The sequence below is a fragment of the Zerene cesonia genome, chromosome 18, assembly GCF_012273895.1.
Source record: "Zerene cesonia ecotype Mississippi chromosome 18, Zerene_cesonia_1.1, whole genome shotgun sequence".
In the NCBI taxonomy this organism is placed as follows: Eukaryota; Metazoa; Arthropoda; class Insecta; order Lepidoptera; family Pieridae; genus Zerene; species Zerene cesonia.
This window is the reverse complement of record NC_052119.1, coordinates 4,583,762-4,597,242: the sequence shown is the minus strand read 5'-3', so window position 1 is coordinate 4,597,242 and position 13,481 is coordinate 4,583,762. Positions and strand designations below refer to the sequence as shown.

The following is a 13,481-nucleotide window of genomic DNA, read 5'->3' as shown; positions in this document are numbered from 1 at the left end:
GGCTTTTTACCGTTTAATGTCAGAAACGGTAACCCTTTTCAGCTGAAGCCTATACTTAATCTCTTGCCTTATGCCTAGCTTTAAATAAGATCGTGGCGAATAAATCTGCCATTGATATTAGAAACCTTAACTTAGGTTTAATTTTATCTCGGAATAAATATATTTCATTGACGACCTATGGTTTACGACTATATTATTATCTTATACCTTTAAACGAGCAATTCTTGTATATATATATATATATATATATATATATATATATATATATATATATATATATATATATATATATATATATATATATATATATATATATATATATATATATATATATATATATATATATATATATATATATATATATATATATATATATATATATATATATATATATATATATATATATAATTGGAATCTCGGAATCGGCTCCAACGATTTTCATGAAATTTAGTATACAGGGGGTTTCGGGGGCGATAAATCGATCTAGCTAGGAATTTTTTTTAGAAAATGTCATATGCGTGTTTTATTCGTGTTTTTTTTTCCTGACATCTATTGGTGAATAATAATACTATTTTGCTCCGTAGATAGCTGGACAACTGAAATAACACATAGGCACTTTTTATACCGATATTCCTACGGGATACGGTTACGCAGCACGCTTACGCGGTTTCAACCGCGGGTCACAGCTAGTTAGATTAGAAAGCGAAAAGGAAAACGAAAATAAAAACGAAAAGTTCAGGTAGACATCAAATAATAAAGGTCAATAAAATATATCGCATTCTATTCTCAAGGTCAAATTCAATGTACGAGTCAAGCACAAATTCAACAGACGACCACACCCCCACAGAAGATCGATGTGAAATAGTATCATGCGAATGCTACTATGCTTAAAGCCGGAGATGTGCTGTTGCCCATCTTTCCCATAAACCCTACTCGTTAGGAACATATTCTCAGGCCTTACCTCTACAAATGTTCATGAGCGGAGACTTACCATGAGGCGAACCATCAGCTCGGTAGCGAAGTACTTTTTTAATAAAGATCAGGTCGATTCTATTTCTCCTTTCCTTAAAAGTACCTAAAAATACAAGTGGATTCCGAAATAAAAAAAAACAACAATTTCAATAGAGAGAAGTTTATTTGCTTAAACATACATTTCTTATTATTTCTCAACTATATTCTAACTGCTCATGATAACACACACATAGTTCATTATAATGTATTAAAATTATACAAATAAAATATTAATAATACGGTAATAAAACCCATCTCCAAGCTCCCGTCGCAAAGGTGTTCATCAAATTCGTTAAACAGGCGGTTTTTTATTGAGATTGTCATATCCATAAACACCTTTCCATTCCTCGTCAATTGTAAATAGACCTTATCCTCTACATCTTATGGTCGACATTGAAACAACAAATGAATATAATATCAATCCGCTCTTGACATACAAAAATATACCCTTCAAATTGATCACAGACATTACAGAATATTATTATTATGTTCAACGGTGCAGACTACCAACTAAACTATTTTGTTTTATATAGAGAAGGATAACAAACGCTAGCTATGCATAAGTAGAAGAACCTAAAACTCGATTATAACGTAATCTAAATGAAATGAAAACATACTTATGGTTAATTATAACATAGCGAATGAAATGATCCTTACATATAATGGAATAGTAGGCTGGAAAAACTAATTCCTGTCAAAGTTGTAATAAAGAACTAATGTAACAATTTCCTACGTTTCTTTTATTATAAAGACACTAATATACAAAATACGTTTCACCAGTCCTACAAACCTCTTCCGCCGCTTTATAATTTAATATGATTATCCATTTCGCTGTGTATTGAATAATCCAAATACTGATAATAAAAATGCAATACTTCCATAATTTTTCCTTCCAAAATGAAGCTAATTTAGAAAGACCTAAATTGCCAAAATATGAAACTAAAATTAAAATGTGACGATTATCGCTTTTCATTCTAACAATCGTTTCTACAGAAAGATATGTGAATAAAAAATCCGTAATTTAAACATCTACGAAACTAGTATTTTTTTGTCTTAAAAGCTGCATAACTATTCTATATTATAGAGAAGATATACACCGAAAGCGAAAATTGTCAACTGTATTATATATTATTGTTAATATTACATAGAAGTCGGTGACCAAAAGTTCATTTCGCGTAGTTCAGACGGCTTGGGTCGGAAGGTTGGCGGCTTCTTGGCTTGGTTCGGTGAATCGTTTGTGATTACTTTAGGATCTCTCATTTTGGGAGATGGACCGAGATTTTCGACGGATTCTGCAAGGCTGCCGCCTGTATAAAATATGCATATTAATAATATTAATACAATCGTCATATTTATCTACGAATAATGATAAATAAAATAGGAAAGAAATTGAACAACTCAAAAAGACTCAAGAAAACGGACTCAAGAAAGACAAAAGCAGTTGATTCTTTAAGAGATTTTTCTTTTTGGTCTTTATATGAGGTTACAAGAATCATCCTTGTATTATAATAATCATTTTAAAGACGTTTCTCTTATAAGAGGAACTTTTTAATACACGTCGATGTATTTTTTGACATTTTTGGATCCTAAATATATGACAAACTATTTTTATCAACCATCTGTATAGTATTAATTACAATTAATTACAAATTAATTAATAAAATTGCAAATAATTAATTACAATTATTTGCAATTTTATTAATATCTCTATTATATTTTTATGATTTATCATGCCTCAACAAAAACGGTACAGGCCGCCGTCATTAGAATTAAATTCCTCTCTCTCACGACGCCTTAGTTTTAACAAAACACACCATTAACTTGAAATAAACACTCACTCTGTAATCTATTCTCAACGATCTCTTCTTCAGCAAGCGTCGAGGTCGACGTAGTCAGGTCCTTCTTGAAGCCGAGCAGAGCCATCGTGAGCCACGAGCGGCCGTGCGCGTCTTCCGACGGCTCGAAGGGCGATGTGAAGTAACTGTAATGGACGAGATCAAAATGTGAATTGAAATTTTATTTATTTAAATTTTAATGTAGTGACGACTAAAAAACGATTTAATGGAGGAGATCAACTGAAATTATATATATTTATTTAATGGAATTATATTCAATTATTTAAACTTAATTGTACCGATATCTTAAAAACGATTTAAATGGTTGTGTTTAAGTAATACAATTGAAGCAGCCTTAACAGTTGCAGTGAGTGTTATTGTGTGTGTGTGTGTGTGTGTGTGTGTGTGTGTGTTCTTTTCTCAAGAAGATGCAAATCAGTCTTGTGTAGATTATGAAAAAAACTATGCACATACAGGTTTTAAAGTAAGAAATAGAAACATTATTCAAATCGAGACTAGGATAAGAAAAATGTGAAAATAATTTTGTTGTTCATGACTTTATGCACAGTATGTTTTAAGCATAAAAAGCAGTTATTATACTACAATTTCTCTTGTTATAACTATATAAACATTCACATAAACATAGAATGTCAGATAATCTGCCACATATCTGTTATAGTAACATATTATTACTTTTATGTGAATATAATTAAGTAAGTACCTATACTATCTTAATTATATTCTAATGTTTTAGTCAATTCCTATCATGATCGGTGAGTTAAATGACATCGGACAAATCTATTATGGTCAACGACGTCATAACCTAATCGACACTTAGGTGACTATTAGGTTTATTTGTCATAATTTCTACTAAGAAACTTATCAATTAAAACAATGAGGTGTGCGCAGCGGGGAAACGGTAACTAGTGCATGCGGAATTCGCAGTTATGTATGACGTGCATCTGACATACATCAGAACAAATTATGGGACATGCACGAACCGATAATAACTTATACTTTTCACACACCAGTATATCAATAAATTATATAGTTATATAATAAAATAGTTTTTACCGTCTTTGAATAAATGAGGAACAATAACAAGAAATAACAGTACAGTACGCCACTATTTACACATATCAAAAATAACAGACAAGAATTTATTGAATTTGTCACATTTGAATGAAAAGGATGGATCTACCTTCGACACAGATTCTAACCAGCATAGGTTGAGCTCTAAATAAACAAATTTTATTAAGGAAAAACTAATTTTTCACTGAGATATTCGCGGACCAAGAAAGGCCTAGCCTAGGAAGGAATTAGCCTAACGTATTGTCATAAAGTATTCGCTCCAGTTTCGATGTCTGTTAAGTTATGACGTCGTAGATTACGGCAATTTGTGTTAATGTGAATATTACAATGTATACACGTGAGTTTCATTAAAACACGTGGGACAAAACGATAATGTCGAGTTCGTGTCACATAAATTCTTTAATTAATAGCCCATTGGCAATGCTATATCATAGTATAAATATGTACTACAATGTCATTTTTTTTTACAAAATATTAGAAGATTTTAAATAGAACAACACGGGAGATAACAATTATCAAAATCGGTTCACACAATAAAAAGTTATGAGGTAAGAAATCTTACCTCACCATACCTTAACTTTTATGAAGTCGGTTAAAACGATCACACACTAATAATTATGCATATTACCTTTAATTAAAATAGATATTTCAATTGCCTACTTTAAAATCTATAGAAATTAGTAATTGTTTATGGACATGCCAATAACTATTTTCATATCAAAATGTAAACATACATTGTGCGACTCGTTGCAAGCTTACACTGTGAGAACATCTGATATTGCAATATTTGAAGGTGTTATATTTTTAGCAGAATGACAAATTGAATAATTCTTTAGCATCTTTGAACGTGTATTTAGGTTTTTTTACAACATACATAATAATTCCTACTGATATTATTAATGTGAAAGTGATTGTCTATCTATCTGTTCTTCATTCCTAAACCACTGGACCGAAAAAAGGACATAGGATAGTTTTGGTCCCAAAAAAACCAAAGGGAACGAGGTATTATCTATAGTTTCTTTTCTCTTTGACCACGCAGGCGAAGCCCTGGGTGGAAAGTATATATAAGTCATTACATTACATATAAGGCAACATAAAGTCACAGTAAACAGAACAAACAGTAACGCAACTACATCATTTCAATAAAACTATTACCGACGAACTGGTGAAGCAATAAGGCTTGTTACTTTTCTTATACATTGTTTTATTTCGTTTAACATTTACGTTCTGTAGTCATCAATTAAACGAATTAAAAGATATATGAATGAATGAATGAGTGAATGGATGAATGAATTCAATAATGGAAAGTTTCATTCATCCAATCCTCAGTTATACTTATTGTGGCTGAATATTGCAATAAAAAATAAGGCTGAAATAAGTGACAACATTTCTCAACGGAAGCGAACCACCCTTTAACACATAAGACAATACGGAATACGATTCCCAACTAACCGATTATTGCACATCCTGCGCCTGCTGTTCGGGCTGGAGGGCGGCGAGTGCAGCGGCGTGGTGGGCAGGCTCCTGCTGCCGCGCCGCGCCATCAGGTCGTACCGGCCGGCCGCGCTCGCGGCGCCGCCCGGCGCGTCCTCGCCCGGCGACGCGACCGTGAACCCGCGGGACGAACGCGTCGATACTATCTGATTTGCCACCTGCAAGTTTTGTTAATGGAAGTTAATAATAACAAAAATATAATGGACCGGAATATGTCAATATTTTTTTTCTTATTTTTACGTGTTAAGCAACTGTAGCAATTAATTTATTTTTGTTTTTTTACTTGATCAATTTTTTGTTCTGCTTGTACATTAAATATGGATTAATTTCTTTATAAGGAGGAAGGTTGGCTCTTAAGATACAGATTTTTTTTTAGTTTAAGAGGCAATATACATAGTTATGTAAGGTATAATGTTTTGGAAAAATAAAGGAATTTTTTTATTTACTTTAATATTCCATTATTATTTATATATTAACTCTTGACCTGGCGGATGAATATTCTATCCTATCCTATTAATATTATAAATGCGAAAGATTGTGAGGATGGATGTATATGTATGTGTATGTTTGTTACTCTTTCACGCAAAAACTACTCAACCGATTGCAATGAAATTTGGTAGATAGCTGGACAATTGGAATAACACATAGGCAAAATTTTTATTCCGATATTCCTACGGAATACGGAATATAATATATAAGATATATAATAAATTAATGATTAATGAAAAATTAGTGATGTTAAAAAAATCAACTCAACCTTAGTTAACGTGATAATGCTTAATTAGCGTCATTAAAGTAACTAGTACAGAAAAATCTAAATGTTATGCTAAAATATGAACGAGCATTTATGAAAATTTTCTATTAAGTGAAACTATAGGAAATATCAAACTAAAACAGGTAATAAATAAAGGTGGTTATTGAATAATCGACGCACCACATTATTGACTAGAAATTTAGGTTCGTAATTTCATTTCGACGCATACGTACTAATAAATGACTAACATAGTGGCGCACTTGTGTCAGAAATAGAACAATGAGCTCGGAAGTTCCGTGAGTGCAGTCAATTATACCTATATACATTCACAAATGCATTCAGGTCACATTGGCGGTTGGCCTAGTGCGTTCTCAGCTACCGACAAATAAAGACGTGCATCTTCTATTCCAGTAATTAAAAAGTACAGTTTTTATTATAATTATTAATAATAATAATATATATGCCTGATGCAATCAATTCTTAAATTACAGTTACCTATATGTTTAAGATAAGATACGTGTGACTTGTAAGAGTTCATCAATACACAAGTATGACAATCTAACCTTGGCCGTCTAGATGTCGATAGTCGATTCAAGACACATTAAATAAATATTTTTTTAATAACTTTAAACAACGCAGATTAAAAAGCAATTAGATATCTATAGGAGAAAAGAACATTATACGATAAAATTTGGAAAGGATAAAGATATTCGAACAGAAGGATTTTATATTATACTATTTTCAACTCTGCATTTAATGTCCTTAATTCAATTCAAAAGAGGTCTAGAAGTAGTTATGCAATATCCCACTAGAGACGTAATAAATTCAAACACAGCCATATTCGATCGAGCGAACTAACCTTGAGTACAGAATTGCCACAGGCCGCTCCCTCGCCTTTGAAACCATCGTCTGTGCCCGCCGGTTTCGGTTTTGAATTTAACGGATTTACTGGAAATAAACATATTTATAATACAGTAAAAAATCGTACGAAAACAAAGAACAAACCTTTTTAACATTGACCTACTTCATTGCTAGAAAAAATATCGTTTCTAATCTCAGAATGCTGAATACAAGCCATAGTTGATTAAAAAAATAAACGAATTAATATCCGCATAGCTAGACTGAGACTATATTTAGAAATGACTGCATTGTTCTATAAAGCCTGCGCTATGCTACCTAACAAGCGAATTGCCCTTCATGCAGTGTCAATAATCTTAAGAGTACTTTTTTGACCGATATTCTTTAAAACCCGATCGACGAGAATTCTAAATGTCATGGGAGACGAGCCCACAAAGGAAAATCGGTTTAGTTCGTTAGCCAAATTGAGTATTTCAATATTGGAATATTTTATTGAATAAACAAATACTTTGTTCCGCAAATGTTGGAGATAAACTAACTACTAAATGCTCTATTTAAAAGCACTGTATAACTGTACTAGACTGTTATACTGTATAACTCAAATTTGGATCAGGACAATCAAATACATGGAAGTCGTCGATTATAAGGTTAGACAATCGGGCTTAAAAGTTGCGGGTTAGTAATTTGAGCTGAGTGGCATCAATCGCACTGGAAAACGGGGCAAAATCAAATCGTAGAATCGAATAGCACGCCGACCGCAGTTATGGCTTGCACACTATTCAAAATATTCAGATCGCTAAGAGGCGTGTAGTTTGATATTCCTAACGATAACTAAAACACTTTGTTTACAAGTGTATTAAGATTAAATATTCAAGACGTATATGGTTTATTCCATTATGACATGTTATTCTACGCGTTCGTTACATCATAGCATTATTGTCGAGAGAAAAGGACTGGCAGTATATCGCTTGTTAGCGTACGTTGTTTTTGTTTACATGGACGCAGCGGTGTGTTGATGATATCATTAGAATACAAAGAATTTGTATCATAAATCAAGATGCTATAGCATGTGTTCATAGGTATTTAAACTGATAAAACATGCAGAAAAATTTGTACATATTTTGCAGGTATGAATGTATTGCAAGCGGGTCATTTAGCGTATAGTCCAAAACGAATTTTGGATCGAGGTAGCTGCGTAACATAACCTACCTTACTGTGCGTCAATCGTCATTTTTTTGCGATCGGTTAAGAGAAAGTATGATCGTTTAGGTCATTTTGAATTTCTTTAGACTCTTAAAATCTATTCACGCATATTAAAGATTTTATACATATTCGTTTCCTTAACGAAAGCGTTTATTAAACTGCATAATATACGTAGTTATATATTGATTAACTACATTCAATCGCCCATAATGATATCATTTTAAGAGAACAACAGTATAATATAACATACTAATAGATAATAATTATATCGGCATATTAGCCTAAAAATTAAAGTGTTATAATTGGTACATAATATACTCATTTCAATTGAATCATATTTAAAATATATAGGTTTTGAATAGCTATCCTATCTAAGAAAACTTTTATTGGCGAATTACCTGCGGTATTGATGGGTGCAATGCCGTGCAGTACATCTTGACAGGGCTTCGTATGCTTGGACCAATCCCTCTCTTTAATACTGTTATACGCGGCCGTTAATTCGCTCTGTTGTTCATTGCTAATCTTCGGTAGCTCATTGTCAATCTTCGGCTTTCCAAACAGAATGTCCGGTTTTGGGTAGCGAATGTAGAAAAATGAATCCTCTGGCGCTGGCGGCGATGTGGAGAATGGTTCAAATTCTCTGCAGACAAAGCAACGTTTATAAAAAACAAACAAAAAACTTACACCTTCTCGGAATATCTGTGTTGTAGACGCTTTGTTTCTTTGATATAAATACTAAATATTACCCCCATTCTAGACCAAGTTTGCTTAAGCCCAGTTGCTTTGGCATGCACAAATGATAATATTTGACCGGTTGCTCTATTTTCTTTAATTTATAGTTTAATATACATAATACAATAGACATATTAGTTGCACTTTAATTAAACTGGTTCACGTTAAAGCGATTACAAAGTTAGTTAAATTTATTTTACTCACAATATTAAACTATTATAGTTATTAAAATGTATCAAGAGATTTCTTCGATTCATTGCGGAACGTTTAACACAAAAATTTTAACAAGTCGCTAGATTATTATTAAGATAAATGTCATTGAAGTCGTAACGTTAACTAAGAGCTGTATAAACCCTAAAACACTTTTATGCCGCTCTGACAACGTTTAGTTTGTAGAACTTCTATCTTATCAAGATAGTATTACGAGTAGGCAGCAAAACAAAAATAACACGTTGACGTCACGAGGAACGAACCAATCGCAGTTGACTATAGGCGCACTCCCTCGAACGAGAAAGCACATGACAACTGTGACGTTGTATGCAGAGGTCAAAGGCAGGAAAAGAATTCCTTGAATTAAAACATCGAATTAACAGAATTATTCAAGCTCACTTTGGCACTACTGAGACATTCGTGCACGTGCCAAAATTGTGTAGCGACTAACATAAGTGTTCGCACAATAGTGTGTGGCTTTATTATCTTTATAAATAACTAGATTGGTGACCTTACAAGACCTCCAGGATTCTGTTGATAGTGATTATAATTTGTTTTTATACGTGCCTAAAGTCAAATTCATTATCTTCTACACAATTCGCGGTTCGTAAACAAAGAGCGATAAAACGTGGGCTACGTGGGGTGTTGCACTATCAAAATAAATAATATTTACATTATTTTTGCATGTTTTGTAACTGAGCGCAAATCTGTACTTATAATATAAAGTTAAAGAGTTTGTTAGTTCGTTTGAATTCACCATTGGATATGTACATAATACCCAAGTACTATGCTTTATATGTACCATCTGCGAGTCCGAGGCGGACTGCTAGTTCATGATAAAACCTAGCCTTAGTGTCGTGACTCGTGAGTCAAACAAATTGAAAAATTAGTATTCACTATTTCTGGCTAAGCATTGTTATCAAATCAAGGACAACAATATTTTAATTCTCTATCTAACGCTACATCACGAATATAATGTAGCTTCATTAAAAAAAAAGATTATTTAAAAAAGAAAGTTCTCTCATCGATTGATATCGATTGCATGATCGATAACCGTTACATAAATATGTTGATACGTACATATCTTGAATCACCGGTCAGTGTTCTGCATAATGAAAAATCAAGGGAATTTTATATTTTGTGAAATTTATTTCTAAAGTCTTGGTATCCTTATTACATACCTAATAACATTTGTTGTAGGTATTGTGTGAATGCCAAGATGAATTTATGCCAAGAAAAATTAGAGGAGTGTAATTTCCATCGGTGAAGGTATTAGGAAGATTCTCGAATTATAATAATAATCTTATTTCAAACGTATAGTGATGTTTTTAGGTAAAGACTGAATAATATGTTCACCATCAACATTTATATATCTTTAATAAATATGAATTACGTGTCACGTTATTTGTCTGAGTAAATTTGCATACCATGCAAACTGCACAGTTTGATCCAACTTAAAAGATAGGATAGTTTATTTTATTTCAATTGCTATAAATGACTACGCGGATGGAACCGGGGCGTATAGCTAATGAATTATATGTTTGTGATATGCATAGTTCATTACAAAATGAAGGAAGCAATTTAACTTAAATGCGACGTTGCTTTATGGACAATATTTCTTAGGAATAAAATATCTTCGGGTAATACAATAAAATTATATTTAAGTAATTTGTTGAGAACATATCTAGAGTCGTGACATTTTTGTAAATAAACTATATACATATTTATCTTTCGTAAACAAATGCTTATCTTAAGAAGTACAAAAACACTATCGCAAATTTCTAATTACTGGTAAGTAAAATAGGTCGATTAAAGCAATCCCACAAAGCACCTATTCCGGTACTGATTATATCAATATTATTCATATTTCGTAATATTGCACAACTAATTACAACAACACGGAACCCTAATTCTAACAAAAGAAATAAACATGTTCGAAGTCTTTCGCTGTGACGCGTAATCACGATTGATCGACCGTGACTTCACACCTGGTACGAATTTAGAAAACAAATAATCTTTATCAATAGTTACCTAAAACTTCACGATAAAAACAAATAAAGGATATACAGAAAGGTACTTTAATGCAATAAACATGTTAAAAGAACATAAAATTTGTGCAAGGGGTTTAATGCCTATTCAAAGATTCATCGAAAAGTGCGGTCTTTGAAATTAAATCTATATCTATATCTCTATAAAAAGCAACAGATCTCAAGTCCGATATACATCATTATTAGTCTAATGCAATAATATTTAACTTAAAAATTATGTGTCGCAACCATTTATTGACTTATCACTTTAGCACACATGCATCACGAATCATAATCATCAACAATTATTATGATATGACGTCACTGGTACCTTTAGTATTATATTTTAGATAAGGTCATACAAAGCCTTTCGTAATATACCAACATTCCTAATGCAGTTGCTTAACTTTTAACCTTGTATATTTTACCTACATACAATGCAAGGTTTTAAGGGCTATAGTTGAAAGTATTATGTATATACTATATAGAAAGTATTATTATATATAGAAAGTATATGGAAAGTGTTTCTTGATTTAAGCATTTATCTATAATCAATCATCATCAATTTATAAATTGCTAAACTCTTTATTTTACAAAAACTATACACAAACTTTTAAAAGTAATAAAAAATTCTTAAGAAATACTCACTTGACTGGTTTTGTTTTCATCCACACAGGTAGAGTAAATCCGTCCCGTATCTCTGGATCACTAGATGCCATTGTCGCAAAATATAATTTTAAATGATATAACTTTTTTAAATAATAAAAGAATGACTGCTTTTATGGAAAAAGCAAGAAATCGACTGATAGTACACAAGAAATTATAAGTCTAGGTGTGTTTTATCTTGAGCAGAACTGATAACACTGATTTAAGTGTGACATGTAGCGGATATAATAAGAAATATAATGATTGATAATAAAATATTTAATATTAAACTAAGGCAATAACTAATGCAACACTCAAGACACCCTTTGAGAAGCACTTGACTTCAAACAGAGAGTTGATGAAGGCATCTGAAACAAAATCTATAATTAACTATATGTATATGTATTATACAACTATATTGTATCTATTATATGTAGTACATTTCTATACAACAAAACATATACATTATGTTTATTTTTATTCGTTAGTAATGCTTAGACATGTGAGTGTGTGTGTTAGTTTGTCCTTCTTTCTCATCATAATGGAACAATTATATGATTTTTGTGTCCGGAGATAGCTGAAGGCTACTTTTACCAATCTGAAACCTATGAGTTAAACTATAATAAAGTCGAAAAGTAAAAACTGTGAATTTTTTTTTTGTCATGTCAGTTATGTTTTATAAGTATTATTAATATTAGATAATAGAAAGGCTTTGTGTATATACATATGAGCTATATGTTCCAAAAAGTAATATAATAGGATATCACTACATTTTCATATGTGTATTCTTGTTTCTATTCCAGGAACTTCTCTTTAACAGACATATTTTTCCTATAATTAATATAAAATAGCGAAATAAATTGCATTTATTTTATACTTTTACACTATAGTACTAATTGGTAAAACTATATTCTTGCAATGATTTGAAAAAATTATTCTATGAACAAAAAAGTTGGTTGCTCTAATTCTATACCTGGTGAATTAATATGTAATTAATGTAGGTTCTGGCAGTTTTTACAAATATCTAGTTAAAGTAAACAAATTATTACATATTCGCATTACCAATGTATAAGTCATACCTTAAAAAACTGATCATATAAAAGTCTATTAAATACCATACCACTACTTTGTTTTATACACATGAGACATGTGACCTTTACAAATAACACGAGAGGAAGCAAATATCCGTAGATTCTTCTAAAAGATATCATTTTTTACGTTTCCTATTTCTTAAAGTCATACTTAAAAGGTACTTACAGTTTTAAGAGTTTCTGTACAAAAAAGAATGAACATTTTACAGGAAAACAACGCACTACAAACAAACTTAGTCTGAAATTAAAATGAAATCCAAGATGGCAATTGGCAAATGATAATAATTGTAAATGACAGTGACAGAACCACGAATGCAAAATTTAAAGTTGTTCATTCACAGCACTACACGAGGTTAGACTCAAAATATAAATTTAGTTACCTACACCATTTAGAATGCAATTTTACTTGCTTACCTAATCTATTAACTGTTATTTTAATAAGATGGTATAGATGGAGAATAATAGATTATAAATCATTAAATTATAACACTCAAAACTATTTACCTTGCAGTGGCACCATTGACTTTGG

General features: G+C 31.6%; 1 protein-coding gene across 1 annotated transcript; it reads right to left on the bottom strand.

The window, feature by feature from the left end:
- Positions 1 to 1,116: 1,116 nt before the first annotated feature.
- LOC119833746 lies at positions 1,117 to 13,255 on the bottom strand. The gene is made up of 7 exons (XM_038357911.1): positions 13,119 to 13,255; positions 11,865 to 12,229; positions 8,646 to 8,887; positions 7,046 to 7,134; positions 5,391 to 5,590; positions 2,850 to 2,992; positions 1,117 to 2,318 (listed from the first exon to the last, which is right to left on the bottom strand). The coding sequence occupies exons 2-7, from the start codon at positions 11,933 to 11,935 to the stop codon at positions 2,152 to 2,154; spliced, it is 912 nt and encodes a 303-aa protein (XP_038213839.1). The 5' UTR covers positions 11,936 to 12,229; positions 13,119 to 13,255; the 3' UTR covers positions 1,117 to 2,151.
- Between the last annotated feature and the right edge of the window lie 226 nt (positions 13,256 to 13,481).